Below are 23,919 nucleotides of genomic sequence, written 5' to 3'. Positions count from 1 at the left end.
TGAAATCACAGCTCCAGAGTCAGAGGTTAGTGCCCTACTCGCTGGAGGACTAATCCATAGCCCTTAGTTTCTTAGTCCTTATTCTTGATAAACAAGTATAAGAGAAGCGCAGACGTGACTCCTTTCCTCCTTGCATTCTTTAAACCAGTTGGTTGGTTGAGATTGTTTCTAGTTACAGCTTCATTGCATCTTTATTTTATTTAATCACTGATTCAAGGCAGCAACAGTTGGTTCAAGGGGATGAACATGACAAATTAAGCAGAACAGAGGCATATCTGCAAGTAGCCGGAAAATGACATCTGATTTGCAGGTGCTGCAGATGGCTGCCGTCTTTATTTTCAAAAGTATGGCCTGTGGAGACTTTCGGTGTCATTTCCAGAAGTGGTCAGCATTGGCCTACCTCTGCTCCCACTCAGGGGAATCTTGCCCATGGGGTGAGATTTTCAAACATGCCTATTGTTAGTCTTGTAAACTTACTATATTTGACCTGGAAGTTATTTAGAGACCAACACAGGATTCCAGGATACTATTTTTCATGGTCACTTTCCCAAGCATAACAGGACTTTCAGCCCATTCTGGTGGGGTGGAGGGGGGCTTGTTTATCACACTGAATTTTTTACTCAGTTAATGTTTAGCTTGAATTTGGAGTTTAACGGGCCCCTGCATGCATTTCCAGTTCAGGTCTAGACTCTCACAGCCTCCACCAGCAGCAGCACCTCCAGGGTACAGGGGGTTGCCCACACTTTCTCTTGCTCACTGCTAGCAATAGGGCCAGGGGAAGGCAGTGGAGGAGAGGAGATAGGAGCTGGATCCTGTCAGTGCTGCAGATACAGAGCCTCGGCCTGCCTCCCCCTCAGGTTTTCAGCACTTTCCTTCTCCCCTGGCTGGTAGCTGTGGCAGCAGCATTCTCTCACAACCTATACTGGCTTGAAGGTGCACTGGCCAGCCTGTTTCTCAACCCACCAGGATAATGAGACTGGGAATCCCCACCGCATTTCTTCTGTGGCTGGATCCATGATTCTAACATGCTCCAGCAGAGCAGCAGCTGTCGCTTGCCCTCTTCTGCTGGTTCTCATCCTGGCTGGCCCCTTGGGTCTGCAGCCTGCTGGAATTTGGGATTCTGAGTCTCTCACTGGGTTCCTGGAGGCAAGGAGAAGAGTGCTTCATCCACAGTGGGATCTGTGCCTGGCAGCTACAAGCTTGTCAACTGCTTCCCTCATCCCCATTTTCTTGTCGGGCCCCTCCCAGATCCTGCTGCCTCCAGAAGTCACTTTTGTCCCATTGGGTCAAATCCTGAGCAATGCTGACCCCTGAGAGATCAAACCCTTCCCCCCTGCAGTGGAAGACTGCAGTGGAAGTTGCAGGTACTCATTGTGACAGTTCTCAGGGTACCCAGGATCGAGAGTCTTCACCAGCCTAGTAGCCACCCAAGCACTCTCCTCCAAGCTATGCCAGCCCTGACTTTGCCCTGCAGGTTATCAGGAGGTGTACTCCAGTCCGTGTCCCTTTGAAGTGTCCCCTTGTAGTGTTCAGCCTCTTATTCATGGAACACTCACAGAAATACCCAGTCTGGTGTCCCCAAATGGACAGTGTACACACCAGCTTTTATGATTCAACTCAGGATCAGCACATTGCTTAAGATCACAGCACTGAAGTATATTTATAGAGAAAATAACAATAAGTTTATTATAAAAGAGTCAAGTGATAGTGAGTAAGGAGACTGGAAACAAAAGGTTATATGGAAAACAAAATTATAACACACTTCCTAGAGACTAGACTAGACTTAACAAGTTGTTATCTTGCCTAAAGAAGCTTATCTCACCCAAAGTCCTCTGCAGCATTTCACCCAAGGTTTCATCCCATTTCCATGACTGTAAAGACGCTGCCCATTTATTTCCTAGGCGCAGGATCCGGAGGTGTCTTCTTTGCCTTCTGCTTATATCCCCAAAGTTCATGTATGTTTCAGAGACAGCATAACCCCCATGGATTGTTTTCCTATGTGCTGCTGCCCTGTTGGCTTTACCTCTCTTTGATAACTTCTGTGTGAATGCACAACCATTGTGTTCGCTTACAATGCTTAATTAACATCTCAACAGAGACAGGTGAATAGACATCTTTTGTTTGACAGAAAGTCTGTTTCTCCATCTCTGTTGTGATACAGAATATAAGAACACATTTCAATATATAAACATGACTCCTTACCTGATATCTGTACATACATTTCACAATGATATCAATGACCAGTGTAACCCTGGCTTTCGTTTGAGACCTCACATGACATTCTTTGGTAAACCAGAATGCACATACCAGGATCAGGATTATCCTTGTAATCCCCTTGCCAGTTGTCATTAAGAAGTCCTAGCAATTTACTCCAGGAGTTTGCTCCCACTGAGTAATCTGCAGTATTTAGAGTCTTTCACTACACCTTGAAAAGATGGAGAAATGAAAACACCCACTGATAAACTCTTGGAGGAAGATCCTTTTAATTCCAGTCTCTAAAACTGCCTGACACTGAAAAGCCTTTTCTGTTCTAACATTAGAGTGTATCACCCCTAAAAAACTGCCAAGCAAAGCAGCATTATGGACACAAAACAAAAATAGCTTTCATGAGAGCTTTGTTCGCTGGTGTCAGACAGGACACACATCTTGTTGCCTTAATTTAAGTGTTTAGCAGAAACATTATTGATCACTGTTCTGTTCCTCAAAACTCTCTGAAGAGCTTACAGTTTGTTTATTTTTTAGCACACTGAATGAAATCTATATCCCAGAAAGGGTCTGCTAAGATATAGACCATACAATTTCAATATGTAGTTAACATAAAAAAAGGAATATAACAATTAAAAGATGACTAGTATTATCTATATCACAGGAGCATCTGTGAAGCTCAGTCCAGGGCCCCTTTGTGGTGGGCAATATGTAGACAAGTAATAAAGGTGACAGTCCCTGCCCCAGAAAGTGACAGAGAGGATGCAACAGCAGTACAAAACAGATAGATGGGGTGGAGTTGAGTGGGAGCATGAGATAATAAAATGAACATAGCTGAGCAAAAATATAACTCCCCTCTAGCATAATCCACCGATACTACAGGGCCTGATCCAGTAGCCATTCAAATCAATGAGAGGCTTTACGGTGACTTCAATGGGCTTTGGATCAGGCCTGTAATGTAATTAACATTGGACGCACGAAAAGGAGAAGAAGGAAAAAGATTGCCCCATGTTAAATTGAATACTTTGTATCTTGATGAAGAATACTGCTGTAAGGCACCTAGCACATTCAGATCTAGTCTGGAGCCCATCTTAATACTAAATGCTATGTATTGTTAAAAAATAAAAAGTCCCTGTCCAAATGTAACTATCATCCATCCATAAGTAACATGGCAGCAGAGTTGAAATGCAGCTGCTGAATGATGCTTTTAGTTTCCTTTTGTCTGACCAGCCTTCACTAGAGGCACTAGGACCACTCCCGGTGGAATTAAAGAGGCTCCACCCTGGCATAATTCCAGTGTTTGAAAAAAACTTTTTATACGTGATCGGGAAAAATCTTTATACAACATCACGGGCTATAAGAGCCAGATATTAATGTCAGACTACGAATACTTGATGGTGTTCCAGGAAACACAGCACTCCATCAAAAAAGAGCCCTGCGAGGTGTAAAAATTAAAAGAGAAGAGAACAGAAAAGAATGCCACCTTTTAAGCTGCCAAAAGTCACATTCAAATCTTCTGAGAAAAAGAAACAGAAACATGGTTTTCAAAGTGCATCCCAAAGCGTGCTTGGCAGCTAAATCCCAGTCAGATAAGTACAGTGGGCCTGAGTCCATGCAGCTCACTGGGGTGTCAACTCCTGGCAAAATTTGGCCTGGTGCACTGGTAATGAAAATTCTTCTCTCAATTGAACCAGTGTAAATTAGGAGTAACTCCACTGTTTGTGTAAATAAGCATACATAAGTAAATATACTTAAATAAATCCTTGCATGTAGAGGAGAGAAAACATTTCTTGCAAAACGAAAATTTCAAAAATGAAACATTTTGTTCTGATTTTAATGTTTGAAATTTTTATATTATAAGATTTCAAAACAAAAAATCATTTCAACGTGAGTAATCAAAACATTCTGATAAGGTCATTTTGACCTTATTAAAATGATTTTTTTTTCCCGAAATGAAAATTCATCAAAATGAACACATTCCCATGAAAAGTTTCGAGTTCAACAAAAGGGAATTTTCTGATGGAAAAAATGTTCAGTTAGAAAAAAATTTAGCAGCTCTACTGACACTCCTTTTCCTTACTGCCTGCAAGCAAACGAAGCCTGGAATCTGATTCAGATTGGCTTCTTTCTGACCTGTGCATCACCTATTCCTGAGGGAATTCCACACCGAAGCGTTCAAAATTCTGTGCACAATATTTTAAAATTCTGCATATTTTATTTGTCAAAATAACACAATATAATCACACCATTTTCAACTATTTGCTGACAAGTATTTGGAAATAAATTACCAAAAGAATTGAAAATGGTGTGATTACATTGTTATTGTGTTTCTGTGTTGTTTTGACAATTAAAATATGCAGAACTTTGCAGAATTTAAATTTTTTAAACTTTTTGGCGCCGTATTCTCTCAAAAGTATCAGTATTCTGTGTGGTTCAATCTGGGTGCGGGCAGCTCGGTGCGGGGTCTGGGTGCAGGGGGGAATCTGGATGCACAAGGGCTTGGTGCAGGGGGAATGGGACTCTGCAGGAGAGTCCAGGTGAAGGTGGTTAGGGCTCAGTGGGGGGCGTTGGGGGAGTGGGGCTTGGTGCGGGGGGTCAGTGTGCAGCTAGTTCGGGCTCAGTGGGGTGAGGGTCTGGGTGTGGGGGGTGCCTGATACACAGGGTGAGACTCGGCGGAGTGAGGGTTTAGAGAGTTGTTGGTGGGGTTCTAGGTGTGGGGGGCTCCTGATGTGGAGGGGGCTCAGTGGGGGGTGGGTTTTGAGTGCATGGGTTGGGGAAGGGGTCACTGTACAGGGAGCTGCTCCCCTTCTCTGCCCAAACCCTGTGCACCCAGACACCCCTGCACCCAACCCCTGCCACTCTTCAAACAAGGATTCTCTCTCTTAAAATTGCTGGTTTTATTTGAAGTGCATCAGTGTTCTGAATTTTTGTCAACATTTATTCTACATTTTAAACTTCTATCTGGGAATATATTTATCTTTCTGGTGTTGAGCAGATGTCTACTTCAACTAGGCAGAAGTCTAGTTATTTATTACCTCTAATCTTTTATTGTGCTTAGATGAGCTAATAAAACAACCTGGGCTATTAAGAAGCATGTGTTGTCAACGGGAAAAAATGGTTTGTCAAAACGATTATATTTTTATTAAGCCATGAGAGCACTCAGTCAGATCCTGTTTTGTTGTTACGCCAAACAAGTCCACAGTACTTCTAGGGAAGTGAGTTCAAAAGGACTGGCAGAGAGCGCTTGTCAGCACATCGTGAGCTCGTTTATGTGAAAAGCTAGATCAGTTTTATTATCCTCTTACTTGCACCAATTAGCCAAACTATTTCTGAGAACATGAAGCATGTTTTCATTTGCACCGCCTAAGCCTGATGGTGCTGACAGAGAAAGATGGATTAAGAACTTTTCACTATTTCCCACCTTTTTTCTAAATACCACCTGTAGAATGTATCTGTAGCTAACCAATAGCAAACCATGAGTCTAGAATGCATGAGGCCGTTTTCTTAAACGAGTTATTATAGGAGGTGGAATAAGCCTGAATAGGGGTTTGGTTCCTCCCACTAACTAATGCTATGTATTATCAGTAGCAATGGGTAATTAGCTATGGCAGATACCTGCTTTACAAAAATATAGGGGTAGCTTTGATACCTGAAATATCTTACAGAACATGCTCCCTCCCAGGGCCATGGAGAAGAGACTTTCTAACCTTTAACTAGTGCCCCAGTTCTGTCCTGACCATGAATGATTTGTCACCATTTTGACCTGTACCAGTCCTTCTGCCCTGATGCCTGGATAACTACTGCTGGAGTCAATGGGGAAGTTTGCATGCACAAGGACTGCAGGATCTGACCTTAACTAGTTCCCATGAATACTGAAACAGAAGCACATTCCCTTTTATTTCCTCTGCAGTGTTGTTGGGTTGCTTTGCATAATGTCCCTTTCCATTCCTTGGGAGGTTCTGCTATGCTGATTTCAGACTTATCAGACAGCAAAATAACAAGAGGTTCATTTTTATTCAATTCCATATCAGTATGATGCCTAACAAACATGCTGTTTATTTTGATACCACAGATCCCTATTGGCACAGAGATCGAAGGGATGAATATTCTGGGACTGGTTTTGTTTGCTCTGATTTTGGGAGTAGCTTTGAAAAAGCTTGGCCCAGAAGGAGAAGATCTGATTCGTTTCTTTAACTCATTCAATGAGGCAACTATGGTCTTGGTGTCTTGGATTATGTGGTAAGTGTGGTTGTAAATATGTTACCACGACAGCAGTGCTTCCTGGTTTAGGAATGTCTGTCTTTACCTGCCTAGCTGGGTTTTTGATGCCACATCCATCACCAGAGTAAAGAGTGAGTGGCATGGCATCAGTGGAATGAGTCTGGTACTTTGTGGCTGTTTTGCCCACTATATTTTCTCCCGTGTTTATCTGTGTTGCCTCTTGAAAATAAAGAATGTAGCCTCTTTCTTTGCACATGAGCAATATCCAGAAGGTCGCTTGCACTGTAGGCTGTCTCTTGAGAATGACAGGCAGTCCTCCAGGAATCAGCTGCAGGACTCAATTTTGATTACTTTGAAGATCAAGCCCTATTTTTTCTAAGCACCAGAAGCCTGGGTGAGTACACAATTACATGCCCAATTTTTATGCAACGTTACTGTGACTGCACAAGCAAGTTGGGAATTTGTACATGCAAAACCCCAATTTGCATGCACAGTTGTAATAATTGCATGTGCAAACTAGGTGCACAGTTGTGATCCCATATTTTAGTTCATTCCTTTATCTTATGATTATTTGAAATTCAGGCTCTGAATACAAACTAAGATATAGCAATACACTCGGAAAACAGAATATGTTTAACTATAACACAACATTACTCGGGTTCCAAGGAAAGTCTACTTTTGAAGAAGTGCTTGGGTACAGAACACAGAACTGACAAAACACAACTGAAAACCTCGGTCCCTTCATATAAGAAGAGTAGTTAGGAGTTCCCATTAGAGTGACAAAATAGGTGAAAATCTTGACCCTATTGAAGTCAACAGGAGTTTTGTCATTGACTTCAGTGGAGCCAGGATTTCCCCTTAGATCTTATGTCTCAATTCATATAGGAAAGACCTCTTTCATGTTCCTGGGTGGGAAGGGAATATGGGAGCCAATACTTTCAACATACAGATAGGATTGCCAATTTTAGTTGGACATATTCCTGGAGGTTTCAACACATGACATAATCTTTAACTAAAGATTAATCTTTAATTCCTGGAGACTCCCGGACAATTCTGGAGGGTTGGCAACCCTACCTACAAACCAACATCTCATTAACATTCCTAATCTCCCAGAGATAGCCCTCCTCCCACATCTGCTGGATGTCTATGTATTTTCTAAGGAGGCTGAACCTCTGATGATAGTTTATTTTATCTCCTTCTGCAGAATTGTAATAGCGGGACCTCCCCTTCACCCCCTTCTCTGGAGTCCAGCCATTTCCAGTCAGTGAACACTCGGAGACCAGTCATGCATACATTTCTGTGTGACATTTGCCATGAGAGTTTTAGATCCCTGCTAAAGTATGAGGAGAACTAACTATCCTACTATGCAAAGTATAGAAATGAAAAACCATAAGTACAATTACAGTAAAAGATAGCTGGAACTCATTTGTCCCAACATTTTACAAAAGCTAAGGTCAATCATAAATGTTTCCAAGATTATATATATATTTTAATCCAGTGGTTTTTTTTTTAATTTCAGTTTTTAAAAAGTAAATATTCATGTGTGGTAGTTGCAACTTGACCCGTGCAACATTAAGACTATAAAGGAAAGTAAAAGTGAATCCACTGATTTGTTTTTCATTGTCTAAGCTGAGAGTAAAACAAGAAGTAAAGAAACAGTGGAAAGAGGAAAGTGGAATTTTAAACACTCATCCAGGTTTACTAATCTAAGGTGTAATTATTGATGGGGTAAGAGAAGGTGTTAATTTTAGATCAGATTTGCCAGCTGAAACACTCACTGTCCATATGGATAGGTTGGTTATGACTCTTCACAGTGAGCAACGTCATACTCAGCAAAGACCTCTGAAAAGTTTCAAAGCATGTTTCTAAAATCGCTCTGCTAGAAGAGTAACTCGTTTTACACCAGTTTAAGTGAAATCCCAATCAGAGCCCCAGATGTCATGCCTGCCATTCATTACGTACTGTATACTGAATGGCTGGAGGTTACATCTTATGTAAGAGACCCAAACTGCTAAACTGTCTATGGGAATATCATTCTGCCAATCAAACAATGCTTAGCCAATAGCATCTTACTCTAGGTGCTGAAACTGCACCCAGAAGAACCACAACCATTCAGGAAGTCTCTCAAATTATGCTCTGTCCTTTTCTAACTCCATGTATATACATCCTGACAGGTGCGGTTTTTTTTCACTTGAACTGCTATTTTTTCCCCAAGAAGTGGAATGGATTCAACAAAATATCTGACCTTATAAATACAGACCTTTCTGTTCATTTCTGTCATTAGGGATTTAAATTTAAAAGTCTCAAAGCAGCTTAAGGCTTTCACTCTGGAGTATAATTCCTAGGCTATCAAAAACTGATAGGGGGTGGTTCTTGTACTCAGCTCATTAATGAAGCTAACTCTCCACATTAATCAGCCATGTGTAATCCTTTTCTTTGTGGATTATTGGAATGCTTCTGAGCCTGACATGGCAATGTACAGTAATTCTCACTTCTCTTTCCTTCTCTAAGGCTATCGGTGTCCTCCTGATATTTATCCAAAATCTCTCACACTTTTCAAGTAACAGTTAGGGATGGGCAAAACTGTTCTTACAAGATAAGTGTCTGGAATCTCCTCCCCTTCTGTGAACCAAACCCAACCATCAAACCTTTAAGGGCTGTTGTCAGCCAGTGGTTAAAGTAAATTGAAATAAGATGAGAAGCCTTCATCATACCAGCCAAGGAGGGGGAGCTGCTGCTCACACAGGCCAGGGCAAGGACTGGGGTACTGTACAAGAGGTGACATTGGTTCTCTCTTGAGGGCAGGGGCAGATTGTGGGATGGAAGAGGAAAGGACATGTCAGTGGATCTACTCATATTCTGATCCACCAGCTATTGCTTTGGGGGCCCAGGGACTAGAGTAAGCCTGGAAACTGGAGTAGCAGCTGCTGTGCTGTGGTGAGAATTTCTTCTCTTTTCATCTCCAGGGAATTCCCCAGCACACAGCCAGGCTCCTTGGGCTGGAGATGTGTTTGGGGCCTAAATGCAGCTCCCAAGGAGCTCCCTTTGAGGACTGTAAACTGTTGCTGACAAAGGAAACCACAAACAAATTATTGATGTCTGAAGATTTGGTGTGTCCGTAGATGGGTGTGTGTATAGAGCTGTAGGCCTGAGTGAGACTCCAGACGTGCAGTTGTTGTAGACAAATACTAGAGTTAAATGCCTTCCCTGGGCTGGCCCTGTGCCTTCTGAGCTTCAGGAACTAACCTGGCATCCTCGCTGATGGAATAAAACTCCACAATACACATCTTCTCCTGCACTCTCTCCTATGGGCATGCAATCTCCCTGATAGCTTCTGCCAACATTCCTGTACCATCTCCGCTCCTGGCAGTGCCACTTTACAGCCTTCCTGGATGTTACTTTCAGGCCAAGGGCCAATGACAGCTTATCCAGCCTGACAACGTCCCCTTTAGCAACCAAGAGAGAGCACAGTTCATGGTAAATTTGTTTAGTGTAAGTGTATAGAGCGCATGGCCCCATGTAGTCTGTGGTTCTGGAGGCATGGAATTCACTGCATTTTTCACCCCTTCAGTAGGGGAAGAGTGCTGTACACAAGTTTCCTGGTGGGAAGAATTTGGTCCCTAAAAACGAAAGTGGCATGTGTCTTTTTAAGGCTTGTTCCTCTTGCTTTATATTAATCAAAGACAACCCTTTTTTTTCTTTATATAGGTATGTGCCTATTGGCATTACGTTCCTTGTTGGAAGCAAGATTGTGGAAATGGAAGATATTGTCCTTCTGGTAACCAGCCTGGGAAAATACATCTTTGCCTCAATTCTGGGTCACGTCATCCATGGAGGAATCATTTTGCCGCTTGTGTATTTTGCATTCACACGCAAAAATCCTTTCAGCTTTCTCTTAGGACTTATAACGCCATTGGCAACGGCCTTTGCCACTTGTTCAAGGTGTGCTATTGTGCTTGTTTCTGAAATGGAATAATGGTATGCTAAATCCACGTTTTAATTTGAACAAGTTTCAGATGCAAATATTGGCCCTGATTCTGCAAAGTACTGTGGTTAGACATATGGTATCCCCCTTACGGATTCCCACTGATGTCAGTGGGACACCAGGAGGGTTAACTCTATATCCGGGCATAACCTTTTGCAATATTGATGCCATTATTAGCAATGATGTGCAGCCCACATTTCAACAACTTCAGCGACACAGTGTGTGGGACGGGGGAATCTGTTTGCTTTCCCATTTAAAGAAAATCTCTTTCCTAACCATAACCAAGGAAGAAGGCAATACCACTTTGCAAAGAAGCTGTTGCTTTTGCTGAGAATAGTTATACATTGCTCTTGGCCAAGCTTTTCAAAAGGGACTAGTGATCTGGGGTGCCCAATTTGAGGCATTATAAAGGTCCAGATTTTCAAAAAGTTCTGACCCCACACCTGCCCTTTGAAAATCAGGCCCTTTTAAGACCTCTCATATCAGGCACCCAAAGTCACTAGTCAGTGTTGAAAATCTTGGCCTAGAATTCTATGTAGCAGTACTAGGGAAATACTAAGAATGATAATAAATTGACAGCTTATGCACTGGGTTGGACAGGACTGCACTGCTCCATGGTTGTTTTATTTCCTGTCTGTTTCTAGCTCAGCTACTCTCCCATCAATGATCAAGTGTATTGAAGAAAACAATGGAGTAGACAAGAGGATCAGTAGGTTCATCCTTCCTATTGGGGCCACCGTGAACATGGATGGAGCCGCTATATTCCAGTGCGTGGCAGCTGTGTTTATTGCTCAGCTGAACAATGTTGACCTCAATGCTGGACAGATCTTTACTATTCTGTAAGTTACTTGTAATTCAAACCACATCTCCCTGGCCCCCAAACACCACGCTAAGCCTGGGGTCTTTCTGTTTTTAAACATAAATCATTTTTTAATACCTAGCAGTTCAAATTCCAGACCTACAGTTGCCAGTTTTGGTTGGATGTATTCCTGAAGATTTCATCACATGACATAATCTTTGATTCCTGGAGACTCCAGGACAACCCAAACCAGACCTCTGAACTGTAGTTGTACATTGCTGTGGAACGTATTATCCAACAATACAACAGGAGTCTTTAAAGCTTTATAAACCTCGTTTTGACGTGTACTGGAATTTAGGGAGGTTTGATAAATTTGGAGATTAAGGGCTAGATCTGAATCTTAAATGGATACTGAGCATCTCAAAAACGCCATTTGTGCAGAACTCTTCTCTCCAGCTCAAGCTCCCCTTTCCCCATCCCCTGGCCATCAAGCAAGGCAATTCCATGGCCTTTCCTATGCCCTTGCCTGCCATATCCTCCTTAACCCCTTATTCTCCTTTACCTCTCATGTTTGGATACCTATAAGTCACTTCTTTCTTTACAACCAATCCAAACCCTGTCCTTTCCTTCCCCTCCTCACTGCTAATAGCTGTGTTCCTTCCTGCCTTGATAATTTCCCACCTTGTCTACGGTAACTTCCCTTTCTCTGGCCTTTCCTGTGCCCTGCCTATCCAGAACGCTGCCCTCGCGTTCGTCATCCACACGCAGCCCTTTGACCACATTGCTCCCCTCGCGCTTGCTTTGGCAGCTCCACATCACCTTCTGTGTCAGTTTCATACGCCTTACCCTCACGTGCCGTGTGCCTCTGCCCTGGCCTGTGTCCCATCCCTAGCTTTCCATGACTGCCCTCTTCAGAGCCGTTATTCCGCCTATCCTTTTGCATGCCCCTTTTTTGCCCTCCTGTTTGTCTATCAATACTGCACCCATCCCTGTGTTAATCAAACACCTTCTCCCTCAAGCACCCTCATGCTGGGCTGTCCCTTCCACACCTGAAATAGCCTATATACCATGAGCCGTCCTTTTCCTCCTTCAGATCCCTCCCCAAGACCCTCCAAAATTCCTCAGTGATCCCACAAGTAATTTTTAGCACCCCGAAGACACCAACATTCTGCATCCCGCAGACATCCCTGGGACATATTCTGGGTACTCCCCTTCCTCCCAGCCATCCGCTTCCTTCCCTTGCTCTTTTGCTTGCATGTTGTCCATTTGGATCACCTACACTCCTCTGGGCAGGAACAGGTCTAATTCTGACTGCAAAGCATCCAGCACACTTTGATTGCTGTTATCATTTTTCATGTACATGGCAGAGATAAACTGTGATGCACGTTGCTCATCTGAAAATACACTGGTAGTATTAGCAGCAGTCATTACTTGGATAGCTAGTTTTGATTCTTGCAGAATAACAGCATTCAGTACCCAACAGTATTCATTTCCATTACTGTACATCAGCAGAACGCATGGCCCAATACGGAAGAATCTGTAGACAAAGAAGTTACATTTGCCCCCCTCCTTTTGCTTTGGTTAAAATTGCCCCTGTAGGAAAATATGCACTGTAACCATTGAATGAGTGTGTTACTGAATTTACACTAACCCGTGTTTGAAACGTTCTCAGTGTGACTGCCACTGCAGCCAGCGTTGGAGCGGCTGGAGTCCCAGCTGGAGGCGTTCTGACCATTGCTATTATCCTGGAGGCCATTGGACTTCCCACCAACGATCTATCCTTGATATTAGCAGTGGACTGGATTGTGTAAGTACTGTATAATATATATTATCTGCTGCGGCATATGTAATTGGAAGCACAGCACTGGAGGAACAAAAGCAATAGTCTTGAAAATAAAAACTCAACTCACACAGTTGTATATCGAGTTTGCGCACACACTCTTTCTCTCTCTCTTCACCAGAAAAGGCCGAGAATAACATAATTCTGTTTCAATTAAATAAGAACTGTGGGGCAGATCCTAAAGTACTTATTCAAATTTTACTTAATCTTTGTTGAGATGAAATTCCCATTGACTATAGTTCCCTGAAGAGGAATTATTTAGAGCTGTACAAGAGGGTATTGTAGATAGAAGAATTAGATAGAAGAAAAAGAGAACTGAGGCTGAATAACGGAGAAAAGCTTCCTGAGCATTGGCTTCATTAGGCAGTGTGATGGTCTCCTGGGGAAAGCAGTACACATCCTGTTGCTTCGGACATTTAAAACTAGGTTAGACAAAGGACTGGGGAATATACTATAGGGAACAATCCTACATTGGCAGAAGTGTGGAGTCAGGGGACAGCCAGTGATCATAAAACAGAGCTAATGCTGCTGCATGAACATGTTACGGGGCAGGTGCAATGTTCATCAGGATTTAGTTAGCTATTTTTACACCTCTCCTTTCTTTGCTGTTGGAAAGAGCCAGATAAGGCCCAAATTCTGACATTCTTATTCAGTTCTGCTCAGTTCTTACCAAGACAAATCTCCCTTCTGAAATCAGCCTAACAGATCCCAGTGTGAAGAGTCTTATCCTGCTATTCAGACTAACTTTCTTCTCATGACTCCTAGATTTACCCTCTTGTACTGCCCTAAATAACTCCTCTCCCAGGGGGAAAGGTTAAAAGACTCCTTGTGTGTAGCTCTGCTTAGTGACATGGGGACCATCTGCGAATACCTGAGAGGCGTAGATAGCTCTCCTGTCACTTTAACTGAGCTATCCAAAATGGGGCTCTTAGACTTTTCGCTCAACCAATCCCTTACGCACTTTAATCATTGCTGTCCGCCTGTGAGCTCCCACCAATTGGTATGTCTAGCTACAGCAGTGTTTCACCCACTGACTCTTAACCCCTCCCTGCCCCGACGGCCAGAAAATTTATCAATCAATCTTAATAACCCAGAAAGCCTAACATTAAAGTACTTTACCACCGACACTGCTGTGCTAGTGAAATAACAGGTTTACAGTGCACTGACCTAGTCTGCAGTCAAGACCATTGGCCGGAGAAGGCTATTGAGGCAAATCCTTGGGCCAGGTTATTGTTGGATGCACAAGGCAAGGGAAAAGGGCAACAGTCATTCTTCCTTCCCACCTCACCCCCACCCATTTCATTCTCATTGTGCAGGGGACTCAAGTTCAGGAATGGATTCAGGGCTCTCTCTTCCTTGTGCTGGTGGAGACAGCTGTGGAGGGAGGGAAGTGGAAGCAGTAGGATAGTGGAGAAAGCACATCTGTCTCGGGAGATCACTTGTGTGTACTCCCCTGTCTAGAGGGGAAGTGTTACACTGGCAGCTGAAGAAGAAGCATAGAATGGCCAACACTAATAGTTGGAACCACCCGTAAAACACTGTACACTTCTATATTAAAACTGTGATGATCCCTATAGAGAACATCTAACGCCACTGTCTATCCACAAGAATTCCTTCTGTCTCCATTGACTTCAGTGGTGTTACACCAGGGATGAATTTGGCCCCATATATGGAATTGTATTGCTTATGTTAAAAGGGTGCCTTTGTGCTTTTGCCATTGACCAGGGATCGAACCACCACTGTTGTGAACGTTGAAGGAGATGCCCTGGGAGCAGGTATCCTTCATTATCTGAATCAAAAAGAAATGAAGGCAAAAGAGCAGGAGCTAAATGAAGTCAATGTAGAAGCAATTCCCAACTGCAAATCTGAAGGGGAAACATCACCTCTGGTAACACACAGGAACCAAGTCCCCACCCCAGCCAGCACTGCGGAGCCAGAGTCAAAAGAATCAGTACTGTGAACTTGGGGAAAGCTTGCAAACAGGTGGACTGCTGACTTGTTAACATGCTAGACCATTTGCACTGCTGTTAGGGACTGGCTGTGTGTTCACCTTTTGAGTTTCAGTGGCAATGATTTAAAGCTACAGACTTGTTAGGCATGTGTGTGTGTGTCTGTCTCTCCCTGGAGAGAGCAATCAACTCATAATGATGTTACGATGTTTCCTACAACACAAGTATGCGTGTGGTGTGCATACATGCATACATGTATATGACAACGGTACCAATAAGGATTCTTTTTTGGGGTTAAAAAGATATTTATTAGTAAAAGTCTGGGGGGACAGGCTAAACAGAGAGCGCATACTGGTTGTAGATGGAATTTGCACCACAAACAGGTCTGAGAGCTAGGGGATCCCGGATGGCAGGGTAATGTTATGCAGGTGCCAATCCTTTCTCAGAAACACCTATTTAATAGTATCTAGTGGGAAAAAGAAAGTGCATTTCTAACACACCACTCCCCTTGTCCTTTGTGCACACGTTACCGCAAATAAATGCTGAAGACCAGAAATTTTAAAATCCAAATGAATAGCTCAAGGGAGTCTGATCCTCAGTCCATTGCCATGCAACTTTATCCAAACATCCCCAGGAAGCAGACACTGTGGCAGCATTCGCTCTCTATTCTCCTAGCTTTCAGTGATAGAAATCAACCCCGCAACTTTAAACTCTAAAATAACAAAGACTGGATGCAGACAAAAGATCTGCTTTGCTCTGTATTTAAAACTGACAAACCAATTTTAACCCAGTTTTGGCAAAGTAATTACACTTGGGCTGAGAACTTCTATAGCAAGTTACAGTATAACTGTGTCTACAAGAGAATTGTCTATAACAACACTGAGTGACAAAGAATTAAGCTCTACGCACCTAAACACACACATGCATCTACTGCCACTAGAAACTCTTCATGTTTCTTTAATGGCTCAAGTCAGACATATTGGAACACATCCTTTTCCAAGCAACATTTCTCAGACAAGAAAAGAATATAAAAACTCAAAATGTTTAAACTGATGAAAAATCCAAAGCATTATCCCCTGGATGTCCAGAGTAGGGACTACTGATGGCATGAGAGGGAGAAGGAGTGTGGAGTCCAGTGATTCTTGGTAATCCTCCTGGCTCTTGGGACGGCTGTGCCTGCCCCTCTTTGTATGCTGCCCTGGTGTCCCTGTCCCTTCAAGAAGCATAGCCAGCTTGGTGGATGTGCTGCTGTTAGGCCCCTTGTCTGCAGCAGTTCACTCTTATCATGTCTGTTCTTACCACAGGAGGTGGAAGAAACCATAGGCCAGGACTTAATGGTGCAAGTTTTAATTTCTACAGGGTATTCTGCCTGAAACTGAGTCAGCTGCTCCCTGACTTCTACACTGCCCCCACAGGGTCAGAGCCACAGCTCATTGAAATCAGTGGGCAGACTGCCACGGAGACAGGGCCTCAGAATGAACACTGTTCAAATGGTGGGGCTTCCCTTTCCCCATAAATCAATGCAAGGCATAACCCGGCTCCTCTCTGTGTGAGCCTCGCACGCGTGTTTAGCCTGATTATTGCTTGTGGAACAGCGGGGAGCCGTTGGGCTATTGTTGGCTTGTCTCAGCAATGAACGTTTACTCTAGGTAAAAAGCAGCATTTCTCTCCCTTAGTCTTCCTTTACAAACTGATACACAAGGTGTACACAGGGATCACAGCCTCCACCAATGAAACGCAGCCAGCTGTGAGGTGAAATGCAGCGCATGCTTAATTGTGCACAGCAATGCTACACACATGCTTAAGATAGAAAGCGACGAATGAATCAGTCAGCTCTGAAACTGCACGTAGAATTTATTCTTTTGATTTAAAACCATGTTCATAAAAAAGAGCACATGACACTCCTTGACTCATTTTAAAAATACAGTGGTATAAAAAGGCTCCTCGCAGGACGCCCCTTTGCCCAGTAATTATCATGTGCTCACCACCCAGCACCTGACAGTAATGTCACAATCTTACAATCCCCCATAAGATTCCTCCCAGCTCAGAAACACAAAAGGGGCATTACCACCTGCCCTGAAGGTCAATACGCTAGTGATATTTTGGACCAAGGTGGGGTATGACCCTTAGATGGGAGGGCCCCGACCGAATACCCTGCCCCCTCCCTCTGGGGTTCCAACCCAGATGTCCCTATCCCACAGTCCCAACTGTGGCAGCATAGCGTGTTCATTAGGTCCCAGGCCATTGAGGGCCTTGTAGGGCAAAGCTCATAGTTCAGATTCTACACGGTGCCTGATAGGTTGCCAGTGCTGATCCAAAAGCACGGGTATCATGTGTTCCCCAAAGGGTGTACCCTGTAACAAACGAGCTGTGGAATGCTGCACCAGCTTCAGTTTCTGGATAGATTTTAGATGGAGCCTCATATAAAGTGCATTGCATTAGTTAAAGTTAGAGAGCTAGGCTAATTACTGGAGTTGGAATTTAACCAAGGCTAACGCTCCTGCTTGTGCAAAAATGTGCCAGGGGATTTGTATGGCCCACAAGATTGTTCAGGACCATTCTTCTTAATGGTCAAGAAATCTGGAATCTTGCAGGTAGCAAAACTGTATTTTAAGCTTGTCAACTGAGCCAGTCCTTTCATTATTCTAATGTAGCAAGAGACAACGAAGAGATTCCCTGGAAAATCACTTTCTCAGTGCCAGTCACACTACATATTTCTTTTGATAATCCTTGTCATAAATAATATTTCTCATTGTCTGCTCTTACACATGATGTTACTTGCCTTAAACACTGTGCAGTCCTAGATGACGACTTTGTCATTTCTATTTGGGTGTTCCTTTTGTTTGTACTCTTTGAGTTGCATGTACTATGCAAAATTGTAATGGATCCAAGGTTATAGTATCTTTTATGCAAATAACACTGGACATTTTAGCATCTGTCCCTGTTGTAACATGGGGCCTGATCCAAAACCCAATGAAGTTGATGAGAAGCTTTCTGTTTACTTCACTTGGCATTAAATCGGGTCCTTAAAATAACATCATTGCAAAAAATATTATATAAAAGGTCCTGGTATTCGGCTATAGTACTTATGATGCACCAGACCGTATTACACAAAGAACACCATATTTCAGAGCACTCTACAGAATCTGCGGCAAAGGGACTGCATGCCGGCAGACAAAGCAGCTGTTGTGTGCTCAGCAGCCCGGCCAGTAAAGCCAATCACATCTGTACTGCTGCCAGCACAGATCACCAGGATTTCATTGTAATATTGATACGATCTGTAAACAATTCAAATTACTTTGCATTAACGTGTATAATTGAGTTGTACAATTTCACTAGTCGCTGCCATGATTTGTCTCCAGGCTGGAAACATGTTGAGTCAATTGATTTTCCTTCCATTAATATACCAGTTCCCTTGTATGAAATAAGTATATTTTGGCCTTTGAATCAGAAGGGGTCATTCCTGTCCCTTCTCCCTGGAGCCAGTGTACCCCACAGGGGTTGAAAGATAGCCCTCCCCAACAGACTCCAGGATGCCATGGCATCTTCTGAGGTTGTGCCCTCCCTTTCCTGTGGTTGCACTGTCTAAGGGGCGGGAGCCAGGGGCCAGGATCATAACAGCATAGTTTAGGTGCCAAGGCCCTCACTTAACCCTATTTAGCACTGGTGCAGCTGTGTGGATTTCATTAAGGTTACGACTGATTTATACCAGTGAGAGGGGAGGCAGAGAGGGACCGTAGGTGGGATTAGAGGATCTACCAGGTTATCCACAGATATCTCAGACTCTGGTTTAGTGGTGGGTTTCTCTGGCACAAGACCATTGTTTTCTTGACATCGCTCCTGGAAACGTTATTGCACAAAGCGATATTTCAACGGGATCACCTCATTACGTCAGTCAACCAGCCTATTCCAGCCAGCAACGCTCATGCAAATACTGATTGCAGAGGTGGCTGGCACTTCTGAGTGTGACATCAGAGAAGAGTGTGCCACATTGTTGTTCAGCGGGTAGAGGGTCTTTGGAGACTTCAAGGAACCTGCCTTTGCTTTGGGTAGGAGGCTAATGGGAGGTATCTAAAGTTTCCTAGTTCGAACAGTCCAAGAAGTTATACAAACAGGAGTATTCTCGTCCTTAGGATAGCAGGGGTCAGCATATCGGGACCTGTTGGTTTCACTCTGGTACTTTGAACATCGCTCAGGCTGTCAGTGTGAGGAGCAATCTTTATATTGCAGTTCCAAAGTGCTGTTGTTTTTATTATGACGTGATGTGGCCCTTTTCCCAATTTGTCAGTTTGCTGTGATTCAACGGTGGGATGTACTATGGGAGGGAATGCTTCCGGTTTGGCGACACGGCCTATGAGAGGCAGTGTGGGCTAGAGATAAGTATGGGATTGGTGGCCAGGAACCCCTAAGGTCTAGTCCCAGTTCTGCCACTGACTCAAGTCACTTAACTTTTCTGACCCAGATTCTCATTTACACATAGGGCAGGTCGACACTAGAAGCGCTACATTGGCGCAACTTCACTGACGCAGCTGCTCCACTCTAGAGTGTCTGGTGAAGACGCTCTGTGCCAGTGGGAGAGCACTCTCCCATCGGCACAATTACTCCACTTCTGTGAGAGGCGGAAGCTATGTTGGAGGGAGAGCGTCAGCGCTTAGGTCGCTCTAATTTGCATCGCTCAGTGTGTGTGTGTGTGGGGGTCTTTTTCACACCCGAGTGACATAAGTTACATCGACTCAAGCAGTAGTGCAGACCTGCCCTAAGACTCCTTTACAACAGTTTGACACTGGGGCTTCAATGTCTGTTTAAACTGCCAGCATGGTGTAAACAGGCCTTAGGGTAAAAAAGAGAATCTATTCCTCTCTCCTCATTTCCCTCTGCAAATGGAGACAGCGCAGTACTAAGCCACACCTGTGTGTGTTAGTCACTATTGGTGCATTGTGCCTCGGCAGCATTGCAAAGAGTGAGCCTGAAACGCAAACTCAACGCAGGAAGTGCTCCCGGAGTTGCCTGATGCGCAGTCTGACAAGGCTCAGTGCTGTTAGCGTACGGCTCAGTCATCTTCAGTGGCCATTTTTTAGAATGGGGTGTGCCACATAGCCTTCCTGGTTCTGTGAAAAGTAGTTCCTGGAAGAAGACTAGAGGAAAGAGAAGCAAAGTGGTTATAAACACCACACACATGCACAATTTGTGTATATGCTCTTTTTAAAAATGTTTCCTGGAGCAAGAGTTTGGCTCCAAGGCTGCTGTGGTATAAATGCTAAAGGTAGAAGGTTGTTGAGTTTCCAGTGTAGCGTTTACAGTAGAAAGGGGGTTCCAAGTCTTTCTGTGTGGGTTGTACAGTACCAAACACACTGTGGTCCTGGCTCCTAGTCCCTAGAATGTAATAATAATGTAACAGAAGGGGCTGGAGTCCCCAAACTGCTACCAAAATGGAAGCTTGACACCTTCACTTCCCTTGGCAGCTGTCCCTCTTCATGCTCACATTCCCCCTACACCCCCAAATGCCTCCCACCCATGTATTTATCTGTGGTTAATGCCCAGCTGTGCACAGGTGGATGTTGGTGCGTGAGTGTGGTATAGACAAAGAAAGCCCCACCAGCCAGTCAGCATGGGATTTTGGACAGTCTGTTCCCAGCCATATGCTAATAATACCTACCTACCTCATAGGGGCATTGTGAGGGTTAGTTAGTTACTGTCTGGGCAGCGATTTGAGCAAGTGCTGTGCTTTGGAAATGCTCAGTCGTACCCGTGTTATCCTGAGAAAGGGGACTTTTCCCCCTGCTGGTGTGATCGGGGGTTGCCTAACAAGCTTCTTCTGTTTTAAGCAGAGGAAGTGTCAATATACTTCTCACGGGGTGAAACATTTGAATAAAGTCGTTTATTGTTAGTAGTTGAGTTGTCGTGGTGCCGTCAGGCTGCATGAAACGCCGTAATTGTGAGTACTTAAGATCCTCCTGGGATGTCCCTCACGGTTGGTGAGAATGGCTACGCCTGCCTGCTAGACACAAGTTTAGACGGACGATGAACGGTGCTCAATAGTTTTGGACGGAAAGCTCCAGGAAGCAGGGGCTGTCTTTACAGTTGTGCATTGTACAACGCTGTGCACGTTGTTGGCCCTCAAGAAAGAATAAAAACAAAGGCTGCTAGCCATAACCAAATTGACTGATAAAACCAAACCCCTGCCACCTTCTTGCCGGATGATTTGGCTCCTATGGCATGGTTGCTTATCTGGTGAATCCCTTTTTCTTATGAAAACGTATGTCGTATGCTGCAGTAAACAAATAAAGGCTGAAGCATTAGGCAGCTATTGAAGAAAGAGCTTCATCTGTCAGGCAGGCCACACACCAAATCCAAAATTATAGAGCACTGGGCTCTGTCCCCTTTCCTTGTGTTACATACCAAACTTCTGAGGTACAGATACATGAGGTACCTTTTGCAGAGAGAGTCAAGTTTGAGAACGCTCTGGGGCTGAATCTCTATTCACAGCATTCCACAAGCACAGCCCCGTTCTGTATGGCACAGCCCACTGACAACGTTCTTGATTTTGAGATCCATCCTTTGCCTCTCAGACTCGACAGGTGCCACCCTTATAAATAACTCCCCTCGAAGGAGTGAGGAACAAGCACAGGACGAGGAGTCGGGAAACTTAGGGACAGATCCTCAGCTGGTGTAAATTGCCTGAGATCCATTTACTTCAGCAGGGCCCTGCCACTTTACACCTGCTGAAGGTCAGCCCCCTAAATTCTAATCCTGCCACTGATTCGCTGTGTGGAGATGGGCCAATCACTGAAATCCTCCATCACTCAGTTTCTTTATCTGTAAAATAGGAATAACAATACTTTCCTGATAGGGGTAGCGTGAGGAGTAAGGAGTTAAAATGTCTGTGAAGTGCTCTGAAGATGCTAAGCCCTAAATATTAATAATAATTAATAAAACATAATAATTAACCAAAGACTAAACATTATCAGTCTGTTGTGCAACAATTCAAGTCACTGGTGCAGTGTACAAGGTGCAGCGTGTTCTTTATTGGACAGATAAAGGAATCGACCTCTTACAGGTTAGATTCACTGTGCTAGTTCAGTGGATGCTTGTGGGGCAATTTCAGATTTGCTTGCATGCCAAAAGCGGTGTGCTTTGATCAAACAAGGGAGTGCAATGCCCTGTGAAATCACAGCCCTCCATCCTGATGCTGGATTACATGAAGGCCAAATCAAATGGAATAACTAGTGCTCATTTAGAGCCACAAGGCAGAGTAAGTACTGGGAAAATGTATTTCCCCACATATATCTTGGGTCCTGCTTTGAGCAGGGGGTTGGACTAGATGACCTCCTGAGGTCCCTTCCAACCCTGATAGTCTATGATTCTATTCTATATCTGCTAATATAAGGGTCCCCATGCACATCTTAACGCTGGTGAAGGAGAATAGGGATTTAGGGCAGTGGCTGGATGGTTTAAGTTATATAAATACTTTCTGGAAGCTAGGGAAAAATCTAATCCTGCTCTCATGTGTCTCTTCATCATTTTAATTACATATGGATGAGCAGTGACATCACTGGAGGGAAACATTAGATGAAACATTGAGGGAACTTTCTGTGTACTAGGCAATAGCCACCGTATCCTAAACAAACTCCTAAGACCAAAGAGGTGATGAGATGTTAGACGAAGGCAAGAGAAGAAGCTTTACAACTGTGAAGGTAATAAAGGAATCCATTCATCTGAGATATGTGGGAGGGGACACTCTTTGCTTGTGAGGAAGGAGGAGGAGCTGGGGGTGGGAAGAGATTGAGAGGAATGTGGGGGGTTGATAGAGAAGGGAATGGGCTGAGAAGCAAAGGTGGCCATGTTTGCTATGGGCAAATGGACAGGGACTTGTATGGACTAAAGTGTAAAAGATTGCAGGAATTTGCATATTCCACTCTGGCAAAGATTTGTGGGAGGCCAGGCAGAGTGCAGAGATTTGTCTGGTGTTCAATTATTGAGAAATAAGCATACAGAGTATGCTAATTCAAGGCCTCTGATAAACCGCTACTGGCTATTAGCCATGAACATGGAGAAATAACAGTACAATTCTGGATCACTGACTGTCCCACTTTTCTATATGCTGAATAGCTGAGGCAAAAGCTTCTCAGTATGACGCACATCAGCTTTTATATAAACAGAAAATGGAGTTTGTCGAGTGTATTGATGAGAACCACGTTCCGTTGCCACTTCATTCTCATGGAGGAGAGAAGGCAACAAGGGAAATGATTCCAAGACCTTTCCAAACATTGGACAGTACATTGAAGGAGCTTCCATTCTATCTATTCCACGTGATGAAAACGGCTCAGAATTTGTCTAGCTACAATAACTCCATCTTCACACCTGAAGAAGTTATGCAGCTCATACTGATATTAATTCTTCACGCGTCCATTGTGCCGCCCACACACAGATATCTACAGACATTTGTGATGGGCAAGTACTATTGTCCCATTTTACAGGTGCAGAAATGAATGTACAGCAATGTGAACTGACTTGCCAAAGGTCCCCCAGAAAGTCTGAGACAGAGCTAGGAATAGAACTCAGCTCTCCTGACTTCCAAGTCCGGTGCATTAGCTAGAAGACTATCCTTCCTCTCAAAATAATGAATATGTAGTGGATGCAGAACATCATTCTGGGGTGAATAAATTGGGCAGGGAATATTGCTGTTTGAGGTTGAGGAAAGATGTCACAGACTCTGGTTTATACTGGGTGGAAAACTAAAAGTGAAGAGTTAACATGTAAAGGTTCATCTTTCCTTTGAGATGAAGTTCTCACAAGCTAAGAAACATGAAATGAGGGTCTCATTTATTTGACACCTCCCGACAAGCCTGATTCTGAGGTTCTGAGAATCCTCAAACAACAGCAGGTGTAATTCATATTTTACCGCTGACTTCAGTGAGAA

The 23,919-nt window shown here is 43.8% G+C and overlaps 1 protein-coding gene across 1 annotated transcript in view; it reads left to right on the top strand.

The window, feature by feature from the left end:
• Positions 1-22,775, top strand: part of SLC1A4 (solute carrier family 1 member 4) — a 38,335-nt gene extending 15,560 nt beyond the window's left edge. The window contains exons 4-8 of the mRNA XM_074949567.1: positions 6,278-6,444; positions 10,135-10,368; positions 11,056-11,250; positions 12,883-13,017; positions 14,776-22,775. Of these exons, the coding sequence (XP_074805668.1) occupies positions 6,278-6,444; positions 10,135-10,368; positions 11,056-11,250; positions 12,883-13,017; positions 14,776-15,010 (966 nt within the window). The 3' untranslated portion in view covers positions 15,011-22,775. The remainder of the gene's footprint in view (positions 1-6,277; positions 6,445-10,134; positions 10,369-11,055; positions 11,251-12,882; positions 13,018-14,775) is intronic.
• The last annotated feature ends 1,144 nt before the right edge of the window (positions 22,776-23,919 follow it).

The sequence above is a fragment of the Natator depressus genome, chromosome 3 (assembly GCF_965152275.1).
Source record: "Natator depressus isolate rNatDep1 chromosome 3, rNatDep2.hap1, whole genome shotgun sequence".
NCBI classification, from domain to species: domain Eukaryota; kingdom Metazoa; phylum Chordata; order Testudines; family Cheloniidae; genus Natator; species Natator depressus.
This window is presented reverse-complemented; position numbering and strand designations above follow the sequence as displayed.